The sequence below is a fragment of the Myotis yumanensis genome, unplaced genomic scaffold, assembly GCF_028538775.1.
Source record: "Myotis yumanensis isolate MYYU_CA2020_CCGP unplaced genomic scaffold, mMyoYum1.0.hap1 SCAF_2, whole genome shotgun sequence".
In the NCBI taxonomy this organism is placed as follows: Eukaryota; Metazoa; Chordata; class Mammalia; order Chiroptera; family Vespertilionidae; genus Myotis; species Myotis yumanensis.
In genome coordinates, this window is record NW_027223753.1 from 193,378,886 (window position 1) to 193,399,743 (window position 20,858).

The 20,858-nt window shown below is 34.2% G+C and overlaps 1 protein-coding gene across 2 annotated transcripts in view; it reads left to right on the plus strand.

Annotated features, from left to right (window-relative positions):
• IFT80 (intraflagellar transport 80) overlaps positions 1-20,858 on the plus strand; it is a 106,913-nt gene that overhangs the window by 75,160 nt on the left and 10,895 nt on the right. For both annotated transcript variants that reach the window (XM_070403645.1, XM_070403646.1), the window contains 8 exons: positions 3,805-3,879; positions 8,165-8,328; positions 11,100-11,164; positions 12,579-12,714; positions 13,135-13,282; positions 14,691-14,862; positions 15,772-15,861; positions 16,404-16,576. In XM_070403645.1, coding sequence (XP_070259746.1) covers positions 3,805-3,879; positions 8,165-8,328; positions 11,100-11,164; positions 12,579-12,714; positions 13,135-13,282; positions 14,691-14,862; positions 15,772-15,861; positions 16,404-16,576 — 1,023 coding nt within the window. The remainder of the gene's footprint in view (positions 1-3,804; positions 3,880-8,164; positions 8,329-11,099; positions 11,165-12,578; positions 12,715-13,134; positions 13,283-14,690; positions 14,863-15,771; positions 15,862-16,403; positions 16,577-20,858) is intronic.

Sequence of the window (20,858 nt, forward strand, 5' to 3'; positions counted from 1 at the left end):
ATCAAGTTCCTATCCTGAACTTAATCCCAAACAAGAGTGAGAAAAAGTGAGCCGAGAGCAGTGAAAATAGATCTAATGAAGTTTGTGAATCAAAGGTTAATACTCACTTTTAAAATACTTCTCTGAAATAGTGTTTGCTCTTACTTTCCTCACAGTTCTAAGGAATTTAGTATAATTTGATTTCAAAGCACAGGAAAGACTAGGAGCAGCTGATAAATGATGCAAAAATGAACTTCCTAACCATTGGAATAGGGGACAACTAGCAGCCTGACAACAGAGTGAAATATATTCATTCATTAAGGACACAAGGAGCTATTTAGGCTTAACATCATAGCCTGTGGTAATCATGTTCATATTGACGATCCAAAGTTGCCCAGAAATAATGAAAGCAAATATTATTCGGTATACTTTGTATGAGAAAGCAGGGAATGGTTCCACACATCCAAGACTTTCACCTAAACATACTTGGTATTTAAAACAGCAGCTCAGTATGTGCTAATAAATGTTGAACAACTAACTTTTTGCCTTGATTTGCATTGTCTGCTGATTTCTATGAGGTAAATACTTCTACTATGGCCAATTTCAAGCTATCAACGTGTAGTGTCTGAAAGCAGAATTGAGAAGAGGTACCTTATAACATTATATGGTTATAGTCTAATCATCATTGAATATAAAATCGAGGATAGAGATTATATGTCTTATTCAACATTTACATGCCCAGTTACCTACTAGCACAGTGTCTGACATGTAGTAGGTACTTAATAAATAAGGAAGTATTTTTGAGTAAATAAATGGATTGAAAAACATGAAAAATACTGTTGTCTTGGTATCCTCATGCCCAGTAATATATTTGCTAATTTAATTAACCATTGTTACAACTGTCTATTAACATTTCTCACTCACTATGTATAAATTTGCTACAAGTGAGAATCTGCAACTTCGTATAATAGCCAAGTCTGGAGTAATGAAATGAGAGAAGCAAAGGAGAGAGCATTAAGAAACAAGCAGCTCAATTGTACATGAAAATGTTTTTCTTTCATAAAGAGAAAGAGCAACAGGAAGAATTTGAGAAAAGTCAAGAGAGATACCAAGTTAAACAGTTGAGATATGGGGAAGGTACTATAGAGTGTGAGAAAATATCAATCATTCAATGGACATAAGTATTTGAATAATTAGTTTTCATGGGGTTGAGGAAATAGAGAATATTTCTTCAGTTTAGGATTTTTTTTGTCTCAAGTAGGTAAGACTTGATGGCTCTTTATAGTGGCAAGGATTAGTTTGAATCTGTAGGATTAGTATCATTATGTGTTACTTGTATTAGAGAGGTTGCTTTTTAAAATAATTACTAACAGTTCAGTAGGTTTGTGTGTTTTTTTTGTCACTCCAGTAACTATCTTTTACTAGTTAATATGTGGCAAAATATAAGATTGCTTCTCTTTTGTTTTCTGATTTACCATGACTCCCATCTCTTGTTGTCAAGACATTTATTAAGGTACAGAATATTTACTAAAGTGAAATACCAGGGAGCAGTAGTGGGAATGAGTAGGACTGACACCTATGATCACCAAAACATATTTCATTAAATTGAAAACACCTACTAATATTTTATGTAATCACTATTACTTATTGGGCACTATTATACTATTTTTTATGTTCATGACTTAATATACTCTGTGTGTTGGGTATTATTATTATTACTAGAGGCCCAAAGCACAAAATTCATACAAGAGTAGGCCTTTCTTCCCCGGTTGCTGGCACCAGCTTCCCTCAGGCACCCGGGACCTGGGCTTCCCTTGCAGCCCCAGCTTCTTCTGGAAGGACATCCGGTCTAATTAGCATATTACGCTTTTATTATTATAGATTGCTCCCATTTTATGAGATGAAGAAACTAAAGGACACAGAGTAATTAAATAACTGGCCCTAGATCCACTTACTTAACTTTTTTTTACTAAAGGAAGAGCTGGGATTTTAATCAAAGTTTTTAATAACTGTTGCCTTTTTTTTACTAATAAAATATAGTTTTTAAAACTAACTTGCAAGCAATATACAGTTTATATGAGAAGTTCTGGAAAAGAAAAAAGTTCTTCAAAAAGAAAAATATATATAAGCAACTCTATGTTAAATATTCATCTGATTTCACCAATAATTGTATATTCAACAATAGAATATACTCATTCAACATTACAGTTTGGGGAGTTTATATTTCCATGACATGTAATTTTGTGAATGGATATTTTTAAAAAATTTACATAATCATTGTTCTTATTAGTTATCTTGACAAAGAATGAAGGTTAATTCTAATAACTTCATGAATGAAACATGCCATATTTTTTTCTAAAATACAAAAGCAGAAGGACTTGTATGCATCCATATAACCATAACTAATGGACATAAGACACTGGGGGATAAGAGAGGGCAGGGGCTTGTCAAGGGTGGGGGGGAAAAAAGGACACTTATGTAATACCCTTTGTAATACTTTTAGCGAAAAATAAAAAAATAAATAAAAAATAAAAAAATAAAAATAAAATAAAATAAAATTTTATTTATAAAGCCAAAAAAAAAAAAAATACAAAAGCACGTTGTTTTGCTTTATACATGCATTTAATTATTGAAATATGGGTATCAGACTCTGCATTAGCCAAGATTAATTTGTATGTTTACTCACTTCAACCTTCCCGTCCCCCATCTTCTGGATCTGAATATGAAATTTAAAACATTGCTTCCATGAAAGTAATTGAGAGAGATTCAGAATATATAAGAGTAATAAAACATTTTAAACTGTGAAGCAACCGATTACTTGGAGATAGGTTTTACAGGCTCTAAATGTTCTGTCCGCTCATCCCTATCGTTGAATCATACTACACTGTAAAAACCAAAGGAGTTATTTGTTCACTTATGTATCAATTTATTTAATAAGTATTTATATAATATTTTACAGTTTACAGAATGCTTCACAAACATCTGTTTGGGAGACCTGTATGAGAAATAAATCATGTTTATCATGTTCTTGTTACGTATTATAAATGTTTGTTCAGTATCTGCTATATAAGAGGCAGTTAGCTAAATACTTGGGTAAGTTGTCATTATCTTCATTTTACATATAAGGAAACTGATGCTTAGAGGATTAAGCTTCTTAAACTCATATGGCTAGACAGGTGGTGAAACCAGATTTCTAATCCTGATCCATTTAGGCAAAAACCCATCCCCTTTACACTATGTCATGCTGCTACTGTTTTTCAGATGAGAAACATTAGACGAGTTGCCCGAATCACAGAGCTAATAGATTTTACTTGGATTTACACTTAGGATTCCTCAATTCATTTATTGTGATTCCTACAATAAACTTTTATTAAATGCTTCCTGTGTGCTAGGTTTAGGGACAGAGTCTCTGTGTTCTGTTAAGGGATACAAAAATTAAGTGAATGCCAAAACCGGTTTGGCTCAGTGGATAGAGCGTCGGCCTGCGGACTGAAAGGTCCCGGGTTCGATTCCGGTCAAGGGCATGTAACTGGGTTGCGGGCTTATCCCCAGTAGGGGATGTGCAGGAGGCAGCTGATCGATGTTTCTCTCTCATCGATGTTTCTAACTCTCTATCTCTCTCCCTTCCTCTCTGTAAAAAATCAATAAAATATGTTTTAAAAAAAAGTAAGTGAATAATTTTAGAACAGTGTGCCAACCACTGTAATAGAAATATATACAAAGTTACTGTGAAACTAAAAACACTTAAAATGAATACCTATCTCCTTATTAAAAAGTATTCCGTGTTTTAAATGTTAATAAATTTCTATTTTATTTGTCTTTCAGTACAAAGAACTGGAATACACCACTTATATTTGATCTCAAAGAAGGAACTGTTAGTTTAATTCTGCAAGCAGAAAGGTAATTTATCATCTTTGACTACTGAATTTTGGGTTAAAATATTTCAAATCACAGCAAAGCACTCGTTAAAGCATGCCATTTAAGAATGTCATATTAGTCATTAGGTATCAATCTGTTTCTATTATTTATTTTTTTAAAAGTAAGAGAATAAGGTCTTAGATCAATGGTTCTGAAACTTTTTGGTCTTCAAATTTGCTTACATTCATAAAATGATACGGAGGGTTATATGAGGGTTATAGATATTACCATTTACTATAGTATTGGAAATTAAAATTGAGATTTAAAAGTTATTAATTTTAAATGATGAGAATAAACTCAGAAGTAAATATCAGATTAATGACATGAGAAAATGAGAGTGAACCGGGCAAATTATTATGAAATAGTTTTGACCTCAAGGTCCCTCTGTTTTCTATTGTTTTTATTTTTTATTTTTTAAGTATATTTTTATTAATTTCAGAGAGGAAGGGAGAGTGAGAGAGAGATAGAGACATCCATGATGAGAGATCAATCATTAATCAGCTGCCTCCTGCATGCCCCCTACTGGGGATCAAGCCTGCAACCCAGGCTTGTGCCCTTGACTGGAATCGAACCCGGGACCCTTCAATCCACAGGCGGACACTTTATCCCCTGAGCCAAACCGGCTAGGGCTCTGTTTTTGTTTTTAAATATTGGTTGAAACTCATTAATTTTATAAGCCACTACTTGGCTGTGACCTGAAGTTTAAAAAATGATATCCTCTGCCAACACTCTCAGTGTATACAGGACAAAGAAATTCCAGACCAAATAACTGGAGTAACGATAGAATAGCTATTACTCAGGAATCTACACTTATCCATGAAAACTATCAGTCTTTCAAGTACATTGATACCCTGTTAAATCACAAGTCAAACTTAGAAAACTACAACCCAATAAAACCTGGAATAAAGTATGAAAATGTAATAGACAATTACCTAAAATAGCTAGCTGTGAAAATATTTGCACAAAACCTTGTATTTTATTCTTTATCCATTTACTCACTACCTAAACAGCTCTTAATAGTGTTTATTATCAGGTTTTCTAGCCCACAGCATTTTATAAATAGCAAACCAGAAGAGGAATGGTGCTGGTGGGCTGTTAGAGGTTGGCCCAGTGACAGAAAGAAAAGTGACTGGCTGGCAAGGGAGCATAGAGAAAACTTAAAGCACAGAACTGTGGAGCTGAGTGGCATCATTATTTTGATGCACCAACAGATTCTCATGAGTAAAGCTGTCAGTTAACTAGTTACTGAAGAGTGTGATCATCATATTGATGACCTTGATTGATCAAGAAAATAATTGTGTCAAGTTTTGTATCATCTGTTTAATGAAATTGAATATATGATTTATTTATTTAGTTATATCATAAATTTTAAAAATAAAAAAACATCTTTGCTACTTAAAGGTAAGATGTTGTCCAAAAAACATTTCTGACATTTTTTTACTCAAACAATTCCAAATAAATTTATTTATACATTATTTATAAATATGTAATTTTTAAATATGCTCTTAATAAAGGCATATATCAATGGAATCAATTATTAGGTGATTAAAGAATTACTGGTCTTATTTGTACATTTAGATATGTTTGCCCCTTGAAACTGTTTACTCACAAGGAGATTAAAATTAGAGAAAATGCTTTTATTTATTTGTTTATTTATTTATTTAAATCTTCATCCGAGGATATGTGGGTTTTTTAATTGGTTTTTAGAGAGAGAGGAAAGGAGAGAGAGAGAGAGGGAGAGGGAGAGAGAGAGAGCGAGAGAGAGAGAAAGAGAGAGAAACATCGGTGTGATAAACATTGATCAGTTGCCTCTGGTAAGTGCCCCGACCAACTGGGGATTCAACCCACAACCTTTTAGTGTACTGGACGATGCTCCAGACAAGTCAGCCAACCTGGCCAGGGCGAGAAAATGCTTTTAGTTCTGAGACTAAGAAAGAATGTATACTAATACGATAGGTCACTTTGTCAACATTAGCAAATATGCACTAATGTGTAAAAGTCAAGCTTTTAATTAAATAAAGTACACACTAATAATCAAGTATTAATTTAATTAAAGTGTATATATTCGGGCTTTATTATATACTAACTTTTAATTGTTTTTGTGTTTATTTCCTATTTGTTTCCATAGCAAGAAAGAATAATTAGCAATTCCCAAGTCAAGAAATAGTTCTGAATCAAGGATATTAAAACCTTGAACATAAGATATTAAAAAGTAATAATGTGTTCAATATTGAAGAAATAGACACTCCAATATAGCAGTAGTAGGAGTGTAAATCAATGCAACCTTTCAAAGGGCCGTTTAACAATATATATTAAAATTTTAACAGTATAAGACCTTTGATCCAATAATTGCATTTTTAGTAGTAGTAGTAAGGAAATTAGTAAGGTAGATGTACAGGGATGTGTATAAACTCTAGACATTTTTTAAAACAGTAAATAATTTGAAATAAAAGTCCATTGGGAATGAGTTAACTAAGTAAAGTTATGGTATATCCATACTTTATTTGCTATAAGTTATCTTTCTGGAGATATGATTGCAAGAGATCTTTTGATTTCTCCGTATTGTTTGAATTGGGGTGTGTTATGGTGTTTTGTTTTTGCAATGTTTATATCAAAGAAAAAAATAGCAGCCATAAAATATTTACATTTTGACTTAATAAAAAATTAACTACACAGAACCCTTATACCTTGAATATAATTATCAACACAGCAAATGAACCCTAGTCCCTGCTATTTAAAAATGTGTTCTTTTAGATATGAATAAATTTACCAATGGTCATCATACTATTTTAAAGTCAAAGCATTTCATTTTAATAAACGCTGGCCCTAATGTTAATTTTTTAAATTATGTTTTTCTTCATTTTTAAAGAGAGAGGAAGGGAGAGGGATAGAGAGATAAAAACATCGATGAGAGAGGAACATCATTGATTGACTGCCTGCTGCATGCACCCCTACTGGGGATTGAGCCTGCAAGCCAGACATGTGCCCTGACCGGGAATCGAACCAGCAACCTCCTGGTTCCTGGATCAATGCTCAACCACTGAGCAACACCAGCCAGGCCCTAATGTTAATTTTTGAGTCATTTCTACTGTTTTGGACTTTAACCAATATTTAATCTTTGTCTTTAACATAATCATTAATTGTGAAATCTGTTTAATTGTGAAATCTGCGTTAATGCTGTTTCATGATACAACTAGTATCAGGCATTAAAATCACTGAATGTAAATTGTGAGATTTTCTTATTGCCTTTGTATAGAGATGCTTCTTTAGGAAAGGAAAGGAATTGCAAGTATAATGTAAAAGGGGTCAAAATTTTAGTACATAGGGTAGTGTTTATGGGCATTTTCATTTTACTTCTCCCACCTCCATTAAAAAACAAGAACCTGGAAACAAAACAACCAGTGTTGACTTCACAGGTTGTTTGTATATTTCATTTTGTTTATACCTATGTACTTACTTTAATTGTAAGGTTTAGGTTTTTCCAAAGGATAAACTATTGTCTAATATAAAAATACTAGAGGCCTGGTGCATGAAATTCATGCATGGGGAGGCATATCCCTCAGCCCGGCCTGCACCCTCTTGCAATCCGGGACATCCCCCTCACAATCTGGGACTGCTGGCTCCTAACCACTCACCTGCCTGCCTGCCTCATCACCCCTAACCACTCTGCCTGCCTGCCTGATTGCCCCTAACCACTCGCCTGCCTGCCTGATCGCCCCTAACTACCTCTGCCTCGCCCCCCGCGGCTTCGTACAGAAGGAAGTCCAAAAGGTCGTTCAGCTGTCTGTTCTAATTAGCATATTATGCTTTTATTACTTATAAAAATACTAGAGGCCTGGTGCATGATATCATGCACTGGGGAGCAGGGGGTATTTGTCAGTCCGGCCTGCGCCCTTTTGCAGTCCAGGACTCCTTGGGGGATGTCTGCCTCCCTGTGGAGAGCGGGCCTAAGCCAGGGAGTGGGCCTAAGCCAGCAGGTGGACATCCCCTGGGAGGTCCTTAGTGCTGCTGCGGAGGTATGAGAGGCTCCCGTCACTGTCGCTGCGCTCGCCAGCTGTGAGCCCGGCTTCTGGCTGAGCGGTGCTCCCCTATGGGAGCGCACTGACCATCAGGGGGCAGCTCCTGCATTGAGCGTCTGCCCCCTGGTGGTCAGTGCGCGTCATAGTGACCGGTCGTTCTGCCGTTTGGTCGCTTTGCATATTAGGGTTTTATTATATTGGATAGGATACTCCTATTTGAGAATATTTTTTAATTCTTTATTTTTTAGACATTTTCTTCTTGTAGATGGTGGTGGTATCTATTTATATTCTTATGAAGGGCGCTTCATTTCTTCTCCAAAATTTCCTGGAATGAGAACAGATATTCTGAATGCACAGACTGTATCTCTGAGTAATGATACCATAGCAATAAAAGACAAAGCTGATGAAAAAAGTGAGTACATTTTTATAATCTCCTATGTCAAATATCCGTGAAATTTGTTAACACTAAAATTTTCATACATTAACTTTCATTTTCTTATCTATTGATATGTAACTTCCTATGAAAGAAATATGAACTTTCTAATTTGTCCTAGTCATGAATTAATGAAAGAGCTGAACTATATATAAAGTTGTCATACTTTATTTAACAAATAGATACTGTTACAATAACAAAACTCAGTGGTAAGGAATAAATCTTTACATATTCGGTAGCTGTTGGTAGAGAGATTGAATTCAAGATTGTGAGTCTGAAAAAGGTTTGTTAATTTTTAAGTTTATTGATCTTTTTAAATACTTCGTTTTTCTTTTGGTAACATAGTAAATATTGTGCTTCATTGTACTATCTATTTTGCTTACATTTTTAAAAATCAATATTTTAAATTGGTGAAGTAGAACAAAATCATGAATAATTTTAATTTTTCATGTAAAAATCTAGACCACATACTTAAAAATACATGTCAGGTGTTTTGTAATTGCATAGTTCAGTAAAACATTTGGTAATTGTTTTGTTTTTAAGGACTTCCTTTCTAGGTAAAAAGGGAGAAAAGAAAAGGAAAGGAAATCATTTCTAGATAGCAGACAGATTTAAGATGGCTGTGTAGCTGTTCATTATAATTAGGAAGTCAGATTTTTGTCTTCAGTAAACATAGATCTGAAAATCTCAGTCATCACTGTGAGTTATCTATACTTTTCTTATTGAGCACCACCTGTGTAGGTAGGAGCTTTAATATTATGTATATTTCCAACTGGGTATAACTTATATGTGAGACACATTTCATTATTCTTTAGTCCTTTGATAGTTCATAGAATTTTACAGTTAGAAAGAATTATGAATATTTTCAGAAACAGATGTATATGCCAATAAACTTTGTTTTATTTACATAAATTTTGATTATTGAGTAAGATAATCATGTAACTTCATTTTGCTGTAAATAGAAAATCAAAAAGACTAAAATTATTGTAGAACTGATATAAAATGAGAAGGAAAATATTTTCCTTATGTTCCCTTTTAAAGAAACTAGTACTCATTAATGGCTAAATAGAGGTATATGTTAACAATGGAAAACCCAATTAAGTACCTAAATCTTTACCCTGGAATTTTAAAAATTTCCTTTCAATGGGGCCATCCACAAATAAAATCAGTGTTTCCTTTCTAATTTGGGAGGTCCTTTAAAGGCATGATTCTTGAACCAAGCACAGTACTCTATATCATGGTAGGTGCTCAATGAATACATGATAATGGATTTGAATATACCCCTGTGGGTGACTGGTTAAGTAATAGAGAGGTACTGCTTTTGACTTCTGTCTTGCACAGATACAATAGGATATTAGTGTGGGTGATTATTTGAAATAATCTGGGTATGAGGAGCGTGAAAGTTAGAGAGCAGTTACAGTACTTATGTTTAGAAGCAACTCTTTCAGCTCCCAGTTTCTGTTACATGTTATCATCAAAACACAGGTCCAGCCTCCCATAGATCAGGGCCACTTAGAGATGTGGAAAAGTAGATGAGTTCATCCTTTACCTCCAGCTCTTTCTAATATGCGCAGTCAGCATAGGATGGAAGGCTTTTAAAAAAATTGTTAGTTTGTATAGTTATGAAAATAACAGGGTTTACCAAGCCCAAATCATATTTTAAAAATGGAGGCCAAAATTTTCTAATTATATTTCTATATTTAATTCAAAATTCTGTTACATATTTTTCTTTTTCATCTCTCTCAGCATAATTGGCAGTCTTAGAACATAACTTACTGTTATGCCATGATTCCTCTGTGAATATAACCAGTGACCTCAAACTTAATATCTTAAGGTTTACTAAAAACTAAAATAAATATAGTAAAAGTGTGCTCCTCTAGGATTTAATATCACATTATACATATTTTAGCATTTTTCTTATCTTTATAAATTACCCAGTTTTTTTCTGACTGTTTGTACCATTTCTGTCTTCATTTCTGTAATCCTATGTGCATGTTCAGTTACATAAAATGACTCCAGTTGGGTTGAATCTTGGGCTGAAATAATTCTGGAATTACTTAAAGAGAATCACAGAAACATTCCAACAATCTTCCCACCCTCTCTTTAAAAAGAGAGAAAAAAATACCCATCAATATCACTGTCATGTTTGAAACCTTTGGTGAAACAGAGAAGGGGACAGAGACAGCCTCTGCTCCACGCAGAGAATCCCTGTTAGCAAACAAGGACACTCCTGTCCCTCAGGAGATGGCAAGGGTTCAAGTTCTCTGCCAGGGACCCAGGACAAACACCTGACAAATTATACCATACTATGTGGTATGCTGGCCACAGGGAACTGAACAGTACGTAACACATTGCCTAGTAGTATAGTAGGCACTTGACACAATTTTCCTTTGTGAAATAATGATTGTCTGTGATGTTATACTGGGTCTAAATCAGTTATCAAAATTAGAGATTACATTCAGACTTGGACTTGCCATTGTTGATCCTGTGCAGCATTGAAGCCATGCCATTAATAACCACTCTAATTAGGGAATGTGTGTTTTAGGAAGTATCCAGTTCCACTGTTTTCATAAGAAATATGACCCCTTTCATAAGTAGACATTTGATGCTGCTGCTCTTCTGTGCTGATAGATACTCAATGGGCCGCCGAGTTAAATAATTTCTCATGAGGACTGTATAATTCCATTGAAGTTTACCAATAAAAATTTTTAATGTAATACATTAACTAATGTTCTACTTTTTTTTTCAAGTTATCTTCCTCTTTGAGGCATCAACTGGAAAACCATTAGGTGATGGAAAGATTCTCTCTCATACGGTAATGGACATTAGCTATTTCTAATGTAAATAGCCACCGTTTATTTCCTTTAGTATTTATTTTCAATTTGAATAACATACATTTGTATGATTCAGAAATTAAAAAATCGTAAAAAAGTATACAGTGAAAATGTCTGTCTCCTACACCTGTTCCTCATCAATAGTTTTCCTACCAAATAAATAACCACTTTATTAATCTCTTACATATCCTTCCAGAGATTTTTAATGCAAACACAAACAGAACTGATATGTCCTCTTTCCACTCTTTTACAAAACCGTAAAATACAACTCTGCACCTTTTCTCACACAACACTATTTCTGGAGAACTTTCCATATCATCATATGAAGTACTTTCCCAAATCTTCCCCCATCTCACCATACATATGACATTTTATGGATGTATCAGAATTTCTTTAACCTGTATCCAAGTGATGGACATTTGTTTCCCGTCTTTTGCTGTTACAATATTGTCAAGATGACTTACCTTGCAAATACCTTCTTGCACAAGTTTTAGTGTATTCTGGGAGAAATTCTTGAATTGCTGGCTTTTAAAGATGTTATGATAGTATACGTAGATACAATTATTTGGTGCGATCAAGATTCTTGCTGAATTCACAGATCCCAGCAAGTCTTCAGACATAGTACACAGTAAACAAATACCCCTTGAATTGAATTGAAATCAATCCATACAGAACCATTTTCAAATTATGAGAAAATCCATTTCACTAGGTAGTATAATAATGTAATAGATTAATGCAATATGTGAGAAATACTTTGCTATTGTACACAGATCACTAATTGTGCAGTCAGAAGTCTGGATTGTAAATTCTAGATATGCTTCTTACCAGCTTTTTCTGAGCAAACTCACTTAATGGCCATGGATCTCTGTCTTCTCATCTGCAATATAAGTATAATATCTACATCAGAAGATTATTTTCTGTTTCACATGAAATGAATGTGAAAGAATCTATAAAATATAAGGCTTTAAAAACATAAGATATTTCCATAAATCAGTCCTTACAAATCTTTAAAATATAGGCAATCTACTTATAGTAAATTGTGGTGTGAGGAGCTTAATCAAATCTCTCATGTGATGCCCAGACTTGCCTTGTTCTTTCACCCTCACTACTCAGATGGAAGTGTTTTTTAGCTTACTGTTTCAAAATATACATTATTTTAGTGTTTTAAGGGGCATCTTTCCCTGGCCAAAAACCCCCACAAAATACATGTTAGTTAGTATAGCTTTTGAATTATTAGCGTATTAGCAGTTTAAAATTATTTAACAGGGACAGTTTCTCACTGTAAGTGAGGGAGTGATATTTAATAGATCTTTAAGTAAACAAATGTTCTTTAATAATTAAAATGATCTGATGGTTAAGCACTAAAACTAATCCAGTATTTTTTTTTAATTTTAGAATGAAATTTTGGAAATTGCTCTGGATCAAAAAGGACTTACGAATGACAGAAAAATTGCTTTTATTGATAAAAATAGAGATCTCTATATCACCTCAGTGAAACGATTTGGGAAGGAAGAACAAATTATCAAACTTGGTAAAATTATTGTAATAATTTAGAATTGTAATTACTTTCCAATTTTCTTAGATCTACTCTGTCAGATATTATACTAAATAGCTTATTTGCTTGAATGAATCTATGAATGCTTTGATCTCATAACATTTATTAGCTATTAGTTCCATTTTAATAGCAGGTCTTTAGCTGCCACAGCTAAGTTGGCATTGAAGAAAGACTTGCAAATTAAAAATATAATGGTTCTGGATAGGATATTCAAATATTTCCATCAATTCTTATGTGAATTTTTGTACATGTTTTCACCATTATGTGATCAGAAAATAGTCAGACCTACCAGAAATTAGATAAGGTCTTGTATGTCAAGATATATTTTAAAGATATATTTTTAATACTTATTATATAGTGGAACTAACAGTACATTAACATTCTTTTTACAATAAGGAACAATGGTGCATACTTTGGCATGGAGTGATACATGCAATATCCTTTGTGGACTTCAAGATACTCGATTTACAGTGTGGTATTACCCCAATACAGTTTATGTGGACAAAGACATTTTGCCCAAAACATTATATGAAAGGGATGCCAGGTAACATTTTACTGCACAGAATTATTTATTATGTAAATAAAACTAATAGAGTGTCATGTCTTTGCCTTTAATTTTAATCCTGCAAATATCTTTCACTTTACTCAGTCAACTGAATACTTTGTTAAGCTAAAGCTAGCTTAGTGAGAATTAATTGATGGAACCAAGTTGAAAATGTTTTATAAAACTACTTATTTACTTGTTTCTTATGTGAATATAATTTCCATTGTATGAGTATAATTTTAAAGCTTAATGTTGTTTAATGGTAACTCAAGTAGTTTTTTTCAATGTGGTTTAGTGATTTTAATACAGCCACTCTGAAGATTTTTCAGTGGTACACAACCTTGTGACAACCTTTACTCTCTCCCAGATTGTCATTGACTTTAAGCCTTTCAGGAATGTATGTGTTCTAAAAGTGAATTCAATCTACAATTTAATTTTTAAATTAATATTTTAATATTAAAGAAAAATATGTAAAATTACTGAAAAGTTTTTAAAATTTTATATGCGTCAGAAAATCAAATACATGTATAATTCTAAATTCTCTAAGAAATAGCAAGGGGAGTCCTAGTTGGTTTGGTTCAGTGGATAGAGTGTCAGCCCGTGGACTAAAGGGTCCCAGTTTGATTCTGGTCAAGGGCATGTACCTCAGTTGCAGGCTCGATCTCCCGCCCTGGTCAGGGCTCCTGTGGGAGGCAACCAATCGATGTATCTCTCTCACATTGATGTTTCTCTCTCCCTGTCTCTCCCTCTCCCTTCCAATCTCACTAAAAATCAATGGAAATATATCCTCTAGTGAGGATTAACAAAAAAAAGAAAAAGAAAAAAAAAAGAAATAGGAATACAAAGGCTTTTCAACTCAGTAAACCTTAACTTGAAAACCTATTTGGAGTTCACTTTTAATTTTTAAATTTATAACCTTAACAAAACTGGACAGGCATCATTTTAAAAGTTTTTAAATGAATAAAGAGAAGTTATCATTAAAGAAAAAAAAAGAGAAGTTAGTCTCTTAAAGTTGACCTCTTCTTATGGTGAAGAAATATTCTTGAAATCAGCTTAATTTTTAATGGTTTACACTTTAATACTTTAAAAGTTCAAGTAAAGTCATTTAATCATTTGTCTGATTTACCTTAGGACTGGGGAAAAGTCATTTGAAATGCTTTTAGGAATAGTTCTCACATATATAATAGATTTGCCACGTTAAATAGCATATTTTGCTCCAAGTATAAATAAAAAGTTAGATTCAAATGTTTATTTGAATATATACATTCTCCATGGAATTAACTTTTTTGGATGTGCATTTTGGAAGTTGGATACTTTATATATATGTCCGGGATTAACTCTCCAAATTTAATATATATGAAAAATTTGCTCAGAATATAAATTGCACTTTGCTTTTTTTTTCCTATAGTGAATTTAGTAAAAATCCCCATATTGTGAGTTTTGTGGGAAATCAGGTAACTATAAGAAGAGCCGATGGCTCACTGGTTCACATGAGCATACCACCATATCCTGCTATTCTCCATGAATATGTCAACAGTTCCAAATGGGAAGATGCTATAAGACTCTGTCGCTTTGTCAAGGTACTTACATTTCAGATCCATAGTTGTGTGTATATTGTGCATTAGTTTACACAATATCTTTGTCCAAGATGAGAAATGACAACAGTTAAGGGCTGTGAAAATATGCAATCAGGATCATGTCTCTTTTTATAAGTGAAGATATGAGTGATCCAGAGGGTGGGTGCTTTGTGATTTATTCTCTGAGGAAGCCGTCATTTAAATGGGTAGCATCTTAACATTGATACATATAAAAGGTCTTCTGTGGAACTTTTCTAAAGTCAGGTTCCCAACTTCTACCCCCACAGAGTTTCTAATTTCTTAAATCTGGGGAGAGGCCTGGGCATAGTTTTTAAGTTCCTCAGATGATTCGTGCAGCTAAGGTTAAGAATCTGCCTTAGATCAGCATTTCCCAACTTGGTTGAATCAGGATTTTCCAAATGTGTTTGACCACAGAACTCTTTTGTTGAATATGAGTTAACATTTCCTTAGAATCCACTTTTATGGAGTGACTTTTTGATGTTTTTCTTAAAAGGGGTTGTTGGTGGCAATCTGCTATAATAGCATTATCCAAGAACCTCCCCATTCCTCAGGTTCCCTGTATGTTGTATTCTTTAACATCTTATCAAAAAGACTGGAGGGTTGTTAAGTTATCTTAAAAGTATATTGTGAGTTCAAATGGAATCTTTGATACTCAGAAAATTTAAAACATTTATTTAAAAGTAGTTCTCTATGTGTTATTAATGCATTTTAACAAAATAGCCACAGTGAAATTTCTACATCATTAAGTTATTGAATTATTTGTTCTTTCAGTGCCAGGCTCAGTATTTTTTTTATTTTCAATTAAAATATAATTTTGTTATATTTAAATCACTGTTTATTTTAAAAATTCAGCCATGTAATTGAGATAATTATTCTCATATTTCATTTTAGGAACAAACCATGTGGGCTTGCCTAGCTGCTATGGCAGTTGCTAATCAAGATATGACAACTGCAGAAATAGCCTACGCAGCGATTGGTGAGGTAAATAATGTTCACTTATGTCTGCGGTTCTCAACTTGTGGGTCGCCAACCTGTGGGTCGAGACCCCTTTGGGGGTCGAACGACCCTTTCACAGGGGTCGCCTAAGACCATCGGAAAACACATATGTAATTACATATTGTTTTTGTGATTAATCACTATGCTTTAATTATGTTCAATTTGTAACAATGAAAATACATCCTGCATATAAGATATTTACATTACGATTCATAACAGTAGCAAAATTACAGTTACGAAGTAGCAATGAAAATAATTTTATGGTTGGGGGTCACCACAACATGAGGAACTGTATTAAAGGGTAGTGGCATTAGGAATGTTGAGAACCACTGTAATTATATATATGTTTTTCGATGGTCTTAGGCGACCCCTGTGAAAGGGTCGTTCGACCCCCAAAGGGGTTGCGACCCACAGGTTGGCGACCCACAGGTTGAGAACCGCTGACTTATGTGCATATGTGTGTGTGTTTTGCCATAATTTGTTATATTTCTGTTACTATCCAATTCAAATATATTTTCTTTTATTAGATTGATAAAGTTCAATACATCAATTCTATAAAAGATCTTCCATCTAAAGAATCAAAAATGGCCCACATATTAATGTTTAGTGGGAATATACAGGAAGCTGAAATACTACTTCTTCAGGCTGGCCTTGTTTACCAAGCAATCCAGATAAATATTAACCTCTACAACTGGGAAAGGTAATAAAAATAGTTTTTATCAATTCCAAAACCAGATTGATCTTACTCTTTTAACTACCACTTTAGTAAATTACATTTTTCATTGTATTTCATAGTTTCCTAACAGCACAAAAGAATTTATTCATGTTTATATTTGTGAGTAGTTTGTAATTAAAGATTTATGCCTTCTCTGAATTTGTGATTGATTAAAAGTTAGAATGTAAAGAAGAAAAGAGAGTCTCCCAAATTTCTGATTTCAGTAATTGAATAATACTACTGAAAATGCTAATATTGCAGAGTTGGAAGGGAAAATAGTTCAGTTTTAGGCTTATTGAATTTGAAATATTTGGGGAGAAATATATGATAATAGTTTATTAAATGGACCAGGGCCTCATGGGAAAGATTTGAACCAGAAATGTAGATTTTGGAGTCATCAGGAAATGGATGGTAGTTGAAGCCAAAAGAATGGATGGAATAAACTGGGGGATGTGTGGAGTGAGAAGGCATCGACAACACTTAGGGGATGAGTGAAAGAAGAGAAAGCCACTGGAAGATTGGGATACAGCAGTCAGGCAGTCAGAGAGAAGAGCCAAGAGAAATTTGTGATGCTACGGAGGAAAGAGGAAAGGATTTATAGTAAGCAGTGGTTGGTAGTAACGTTAGCCTTGAGGCAGATAGCTTTCTAAGACAGAGTGGCATGCTTTTCCTTCCCTATGTGTTAGGTTCCCACACTTATTCTCTCAAATACGTGTCTCTCAGTGAACAGGGTTGTAGTGTTTGTATACATACACCCAAAGTTACTATGTTATAAAATTGGCATGCCTACTTTTCCAGGTTAGAAATGTCTTTCATCGTCTTTGTTTCTCTCGGGGCTGAAATATAACCCATAAATCTTTTCAATTACAGGCCTCTTAGAGTAGAATTTTTTATAGATATCCTATCTCTACTTTCCTTTAAATAAAAGTAACAAAAATGGCAGATAGTTCTTTTTGTCATTGACATTCTATAGTCTTTTTATTTAATTTATACACTAATGATCTATATACTGTTCGTACAATTCAGCCATTCTGTTTAGGTCCTTCATTTATTTATTTATTTATTTTTAATAATGTGTCTTTTCTTTCTTTCTTTCTTTCTTTTTTTAAAAAAAAATATATTTTATTGATTTTTTACAGAGAGGAAGGGAGAGAGATAGAGAGTTAGAAACATCGATGAGAGAGAGAAACATCGATCAGCTGCCTCCTGCACACGCCCCACTGGGGATGTGCCCGCAACCAAGGTACATGCCCTTGGCCAGAATCGAACCTGGGACCCTTGAGTCCGCAGGCCGACGCTCTATCCACTGAGCCAAACCAGTTAGGGCACTCTTTCTTTTTTTTTTTTTTTTAATACATATTTTATTGATTTATTTTTTACAGAGAGGAAGGGAGAGAGATAGAGAGTTAGAAACATCGATGAGAGAGAGAAACATCGATCAGCTGCCTCCTGCACACCCCCCACTGGGGATGTGCCCGTAACCAAGGTACATGTCCTTGACCGGAATCGAACCTGGGACCCTTCAGTCCGCAGGCCAATGCTCTATCCACTGAGCCAAACTGGTTAGGGCTAGGTCCTTTATTTAGACAAATTGGCTGTCATTGTTTAATTGTACAAAAGATCATGGAAAATGTTTTTGGTTCTATAAACATGAATAAGTCATTGTCCTGAATGTATTCTTAATTCATAAATTTTAAAGTAATTAGTTTGGAAAGAAAGAGCACGAATAATATTTTTAAAACTCTATATTAAATAACTAATAAAAATTATGTATACCATTATCAAGCTATGAATTGCATAAGAAATAGGAAAGAATAATGTTTAAAGCATTCTTTCAACCAATATTTTTGAGAAATTATGTTGGTAAGTCTTAGACACAACTATTTGTATAACATTCTTAACACTGTACAGTATTAAAAACAAACTTTTTAAAGATCTTTAGCTTAAAAAGCTTACAACCTAGTTAGGAATTCTATTTTATTATCATTAATAACCAGTTAATAGTTGATCCGCATTATTCACCAGATCTTACTCCTTCAGATTACCACTTGTTCCGATCGATGGCACACACACTTTCTGAGTAGCACTTCAAAACGTACGAAGAAGTGCAAAATTGGGTCTCTGGATGGTCTGCCTCAAAATAAGAAAAGTTCTATTGGGACAGTATCCACAAATTACCTGAAAGATGGGGGAAATGTGTAGCTACCGATGGACATTACTTTGAATAAAGCACTTTTGATGTTTCTCTTGAAATTATCATGTTTTCTTCGATTACAAAATCTGCATTTTTAACCAGTTGACAGCCGATCTGCATTTTTAACTGGTTGATAATTAATCCGGATTATGGGTTAAAATGCGGATTAACTTTTAACCGGTTAGAAATGCGGATTTTGTAATCAAAGAAAACAAGATAATCAAAAGTACACATTTCCCCCATCTTTCAGGTAATTTGTGGATACTGTCCCAATAGAACTTTACTTGTTTTGAGGCTGACCACTCAGAGACCCAATTTTCCACTTCTTCATACATTTTGAAGTGCTACTCAGAAAGTGCGTGTGCCATCAATCGGAACAAGTGGTAATCTGAAAGAGCAAGGTCTGGTGACTACAGTGGGATATGCTGGGAATTGTGTTAAACACTTTCCATATATCATCTTATTAGTTATCACAGCATTTTACAAATGAAGAAGCTGAGGCAGATCTAGGATTCGAATTTAGTCTTCTAATATCAAAGAGGATCTGAATTTTCTTAGAATCATCAAACAATTAGATATGTACTGTTGGTAGCACTACTTACATTTTTTTACTGTTTATCTCTTTCATTATTTATCTTTGCAGATTTTTACATCATCTTTCCCCTTTCAAATGATTACTATACACTTATTTAAGGACAGAAATGTTTTAAATTACATATACATAGTAGGTTTTAATATTCATGCTCTTACTCTCTATGCCATACTCTTAATCATTTTGCAGTGTTCTCTTCAAACCTAATTGTATATACATAACAGTGAGTTAGTGTCCTAGCAGGAAGATGAGGATATTGCCTCTGATGGCTTCTATTGATAACCTATAATATAGATAAATAATATATATTATTTGTTACATATAACATATATGATGTCCTCTGAATATTTCTTGTACCTCCTTGACCTAAGTGAAACTTACCTCTTCCCAAAGGACACTGCTTCTCTACCTATCCTCTCAAATGGAGTCAGTTATTTCTGACTCCACAGTTCTTAGGATCTGAATGTGAATGGAGTTGGTGTCCTTTTTGCCTCCTTCATTTTTTTTCCCTAGCTTATAAAATCTCTGATCCTTTGAGAGTTATGTGACCCAGCTTTTTTTCTGCATAACTTCCCGATTATTTCTATATCCTGCTCCCTGTACCGCCCTTCTCCCCTACCTCCAATTTTCAGCAAATAGACCCTACCTTAAGATATTAGATCTCAGGGAGAGGGAAAACAAGAGGGCCAGAGGATTTCCTGGGGAAAGAATGAACACTGGGTGCTCTTTATTCCTCCCGCCTACCTGCCACCCCCCTTTCCTGTGTTCCTTGCTTGTTGTCTTAACTATAAACCAGTGGGTTGGTCAAGTGCTGGTAGACCTCTGTGTCTACCTGATAAAGATCCAGGAGCATCGTTCCAGGATTCTGATTACTGTTACACACTTGACTTCAAAAGTGCACACTCTCATCTAGCCCTCTGACCTGCCATATTTGTTTCCAGCATCTGGCTATCCAACTGCCTTTTCAACATTTCCATTGGATGTCTCATGTTTGAGTTCAAATTTGTGTTTATTCCCTCCTAAACTTGGTCCCCTTCCAGTAACCTATATTATCTTGTCAGTCCATGCAAAGCTGGAAATCTAGGACTTAACATTTGACATTTCCCTTATACTCCACCCCCACCTCCCAATTACCAATTATTTTTCCTCCCAAATACCTCTTACTCTTACCCACTTTACTACCAGCATCCCTAAGATGATCCAAGTTTTTCTCACTATCACGTCATCACTGATCTCTGCATCTGCTCTTCCTCTCCTCCCCTCCTTCATTATGTAGTCATAATGATCTTGTCACAGTGTGAATCTGATCATGTCACTCTTGACCTCTGACGCTTTGAAATAAAACCCGAAGTTTCCCATCTCTTTTAGCATAATTATCAAAGGCTGAGTAAAAATGACTACAAGAAGTTACTATAGCTGCTAAGAAACTTTTATGTATTGTCTTCATTTCCAAATTCTACAGATATTTCTGACACCACTTG